At 38.7% G+C, this 4882-nt stretch overlaps 1 protein-coding gene across 1 annotated transcript; it reads left to right on the plus strand.

Annotated features, from left to right (window-relative positions):
• Positions 1 to 1066: 1066 nt before the first annotated feature.
• LOC148740965 (ryncolin-4-like) lies at positions 1067 to 3826 on the plus strand. Its single transcript, XM_088754721.1, has 3 exons — positions 1067 to 1860; positions 2177 to 2560; positions 3160 to 3826. The coding sequence occupies exons 1-3, from the start codon at positions 1737 to 1739 to the stop codon at positions 3423 to 3425; spliced, it is 774 nt and encodes a 257-aa protein (XP_088610847.1). The 5' UTR covers positions 1067 to 1736; the 3' UTR covers positions 3426 to 3826.
• Positions 3827 to 4882: the final 1056 nt, after the last annotated feature.

Consider the following 4882-nt stretch of genomic DNA (forward strand, 5'->3'; position numbering starts at 1 on the left):
TAATAGAAATCTTTAATCTACAACTGTGCTACATACTAGACAGTTTGCGATTTACAGCTTTAAGGTCGGGAGAGGAATTTATTGTTACCATGTCTGCTTCACAAAATTCTTCTTTGCTGCTCAGTGCGACATTTTTATTCATGATTCAATTGTTACCTTCAACTGACTCGTACAGCTTCGCTAAGTCACAAAAACAACAACATAGATTTCGAGAAATATGGGTGAGAAACTATGCTTTGGTATATTATGTTAACCCTTGGATTACATTTCCTTGAATACGATGACTGTTTAAATATTGGCAGAATGTTTTTCTGGGTTGGCGTTAGGTTTCAGCGATTCCCTGCAAAGAAAAATTTTGACCATCGGGCGTAACACGGTCTTTTTAAGCAATTTCGTTTCCTCGTTAAATGAATTAGGGGTCACCAAGCGAGAGACTGAGAAACTTGCAGGATCGTGAGATAAATGGATGCTTGAGTTTGATTTTTAGATTTTATAAGTGGATGGTTGTTTTATAATTTCATTGGTGAATATAAATAACGGATCATTTCGTCTTTGATTTACTCCATACTCAAGACTACACTTGGTCGCCTGATCTTGAAAATCGGTTCATAATTTACGTAATTAATCCCAGATAAGACAGGATCAATGAGGTGTGAAAATAAACCGTTCAACTTTAATAAGCTCCACCGAGACAGATAGATCTTATCATTACCTCTGCTCTCCTCTCCTCTTTGAAAAATATTTCTATGCCCCAAAGCACAATCACTTTGATGATTCGGAAGACGTAAAAAGCAATTGCATCAGTACTAGTTACAAAATCGAATCATTTGTCTTGGATGAAAGTCAAATAGGTTTACTTAGTGGTACTTCCGACTACGCCGTGCCACAAGACTTTACTTAAGCCATGGCAAGTTGTAATAAAGCAATGGTGTTTGAATAACACTTGAGTACCTTAAAAAGTCAAGTATTAAGCTTGGAGTGACGGAATTCCGATCTTGCTCTAAAGGAGTTAACCTAACACCCACTTTCTTATTATCATAAACAGCTGCTACAGTGACGATACCTCAGAAGGATGCAGCTCAAAAATGATGGCGAAACACATTATAACGATTTCAACTCATCCACCATGATGTCATTCATAAAATTATGCAAAAATTTTTCATTATCTCTTTACAGATGAATCACGCACAATGTATGAACTAAATTCTATAACTCCTTATCTCTTTCATACAATCATAGTCTGACATTAATGAAACATTTAATTTACTTTTAAGTGCTAATGAGGTTCACCTTAGAATTGTTCCAGCAAAGAAAGAGACATTTTTCAAATTAGAAGAGCAAGCTTCGCGCTTATTTCGACCCAATCTTTGTGAATTCGAACTTCCTATGTTAATTCACGCAGGCAAATACATATGCTGTATTCCAGATTATCGTCCCCTATGAGTATTGGGAGACTCCCGGGAAATACGGTTGTCTTCCACCATATTCTCATTACATCTTTAGTTTCTAAGAAAGAGGATGCTCTTTATTCCAGAACACGCCTCCGGCTTCCGATAAATATAGTTGTACTGTCGTCTAGCAAATTCTCATCGCGTCTATGGTTCCTACGCCTTAACATAGGAAACTGCATTATAAATACAGGTTCGATTCATTGAGATTTCTTCAATCTACAACTGTGCTACGTGTACATTTCGAGATCTACAGCTTTAAGGTTGGGAGAGAAATTTCATCGTATCATGTCTGTTTCACAAAATTCTTCTTTGCTGCTCAGTGTGGTACTCTTATTCATGATTCAATTGTTACCTTCAACCCGTGCGGCTCCGATAAGTTGCAAAAAAAACAGCAGAAAATCCGAGAAATGTGAGTAAGAATCTATGCTTTTATGATAACTCTTGGATTACATTCATTTCCTTGAATACGACGGCTGATCACATATTGGCAGAACGTTTCTCTTGGTTGGCGTTAGGATTCAGAGATTCCTTGCGAAGAACAATTCTACTTGCACTCTAGCGTCCTCCATGAGTTCAGAACTGTCAAAAAAACTGAACTAACGGTCGCTTACTTGTTGCATTTTTTCTTTTATTTTATTTTCTATTATTTCTTCTTTTCCTCGCTTATTCCCGTTCCCTGATACCCGTAATCGATGAGAATAATTTCATTTTTTATCCCTTAACAGTTAAGAACTGTGCTGAGCTTTACTCGTGCGGCCAATCCATCAGTGGTGTTTATACAATCGACCCTGATGGTTCAGGTGCCTTTGATGTCTATTGTGACCAGACAACAGCCGGTGGAGGATGGACAGTGATCCAGAAGAGAGTGGATCTCACCATGAATTTCAATCGCACCTGGAACGACTATAAAAAGGGATTCGGTGATTTCCTCATTCGTGAATTTTGGCTCGGACTGGACAAGATCCAACGCCTGACGCAAAACAAGACAGAAAACAAACTCCGCGTGGATCTGGGAGTAACTGCCAACGAATCTGTCTGCGCAGAGTATAAATGGTTTGGTATTGGGAACGAGAAAGCTCTTTACCAGCTGCACATCGGAAAATTTTCATGTAAGTCAATTTACTCTTTTCTAATCAATGCACAATTGCTATCCCCTCCATTACACAGGGTAGATCTCAAAGCAAATGTCTCACAAACGACTTTGCCTCTGAATGAGGCAGCTTTTTACAAGCTGCATATCGGCAAGTTTTCATGTAAGTCAATTTACTCTTTCCTAATCAATTCAAATTGTTATGGACGACAGTTACTATCACCTCCCTTACATAGAGTGCATCTCAAAACATATGTCTCACAAACGACTGTTTGCCTTGAGAATATCAGTGTGATTCATATCTGGTTATGCATATTATGCTCATGAGACTAACCCTGAACAACTCATTTACTTGAGAGTTCAGGGCTGTGATTTGGTGGCATAGAATCAATCAGGTGACACAAGGACCTGGGATGTATAGGAAACTAGTGGTCAGATTTGATTCAGTAACTTTGATACTCTAGAATTAAAAAATGTTTTCTGAAATGTCGCTTCCCCAAGAAGCAGAATTCCATCGTTAAATGGGCCAGAGCTAGGCTCTCAACAATTACGTATGCGAATAATTATCTATAAATTTAAAATATATTTAATTTTTTCCCTCTTTTTTTGTGTGTTTAGCTCAAAATGTTAGTGATTCCCTTTCCGCTCATAATGGAACGTCATTTGGTACCCGGGACAAACTTTCAGCTGACTCTTGTCCATCGCAGTTTGGGGGAGGCTGGTGGTACGGCGCGAATAAAGCTTGTGAATCAAATCTCAACGGCATCCCTCCTCATCCTGGATATGATCATTCAATATACTGGGCACGTTTAAAAGGTCGCGATTCTGCTGCAGACACCGCTCCCAGAACAACTGAAATGAAAATCAGACCAGTGCACTTTTAGTCGTGGGTGAGTGGAGAAGAAGGATTTTTTTTTGTGAAGACAAAATTTTCTAGATTCCCTTATAAGGCTCTGTAATCGCATAGTGCGGTGAAGGGAAAGCCAAATTTAAAATTTTGGTATAGTTATCTAGGATTTATCAGGAAACGTGATTTTTTTGAGAAGTCTTGATGGAAACAAAAAGCAAATCTTTTTTTGTAGAAAGTTTGTACCGGTAAACTACGCCTGACCCTGCCGTAAGTCAGTTAGATCCAAAAATAAATTCCCAGAGGCCTTAATTGTTATTAGGTTAAGTCGACTTCATATATACTAAATTAGCTTGATTTCAAGGTCAATTGTTAACGTGATGTGAACACGTTGAGATAATTATGTGCAGTAAATAAATGAAATCATAAAAACCTTCAGCAAGGATATGAATGATGTTTGTGGTAAAAATAAGCAATATAACTAAAGCTCCAAGAATTATGCAAACCTCCTGACTGCTTCTTGGGTTTGGTTCCCATCGTGTTTAAATGAGGCTATGTTAAAACGGTAAAAGTCCCCCATTGCTTAAATATATATTTAAATGTTGTTAATTTTAATTCATCGTAAGTCTTTCATGGATTAAGCCGAAAGCAAACCTGAACAACTGCAGGTGATGGTTTGATATTCAAATGAAAATATATTTGAAATGTACACAGATGTGTCGCCTAATTTAGTAGAATGGAAAAGAGAAGGGTCGTGATCGAAGTCACTCTCCCGAAGAATCAATCGTTTGGTTAGAAATTTGCACTAGTTTTCTGTTAGGTTTTTCCATGTTTAGATGAAGTTGCTTAAACACGGAAAGAGTCCTCCATTGCTTAAATTAATGTTATTGTTGGTCCGTGAGCTTTTCACAGACGTAGCTGGAAACAAACCAGAACTATTATGGATACTGAGACGGACACGCTCGATGGCCTATACTAAGCACAAATATGATCGCGTAGTTTGCAGAAGTAGAGATGTCGTGACCAACAGACATCGTTGAGGATATTTGTTAAGGTCAGCGCACGCGATGACACTAACGAGTCGCGGGACAACTCCGATCGTGTGAACTAGTCATTTTGCCACAAAATCTAGTCGCACCGGCGGACTAAAATGTGGTCCATGCGACTAGTCCTACGGATTCAAACTGGTTTGAATTTTAGGGACAAGTACCTGCGAATTGTTCCTCAAAACGCTTGGTGTTAATCAAATTTCCTTGAACAATCTGCTGTTTGTACTGAGCTGATTTATTTCAATGCTACATTGCTATTGATAATTTTGGTTTCTTAAGAAAGCCTCAGCATTTAAGAATGATACTGTTCTCCCCCAATTTTGGCTACATTCCTGTGCCGTTGGTCCCCGCGTATAAAAACTACTAGGGACTAGTCCCTGCGACCAGTCCCTTCGTGTAAACTCTTCAGGAGACTAGTTGCAGGGACTAGTCCCTGCGACTAGTC

This window comes from Stylophora pistillata, chromosome 1 (assembly GCF_964205215.1).
Source record: "Stylophora pistillata chromosome 1, jaStyPist1.2, whole genome shotgun sequence".
NCBI lineage: Eukaryota > Metazoa > Cnidaria > Anthozoa > Scleractinia > Pocilloporidae > Stylophora > Stylophora pistillata.

Excerpts from the sequence above, each read along its gene's own strand:
- LOC148740965 (XM_088754721.1), top strand. The coding sequence starts at position 1,737 with ATGTCTGTTTCACAAAATTCTTCTTTGCTGCTCAGTGTGGTACTCTTA. Across the intron at positions 1,861-2,176 it reads CAGCAGAAAATCCGAGAAAT|TTAAGAACTGTGCTGAGCTT; the intron begins GTGAGTAAGAAT and ends ATCCCTTAACAG. Across the intron at positions 2,561-3,159 it reads GCACATCGGAAAATTTTCAT|CTCAAAATGTTAGTGATTCC; the intron begins GTAAGTCAATTT and ends TTGTGTGTTTAG.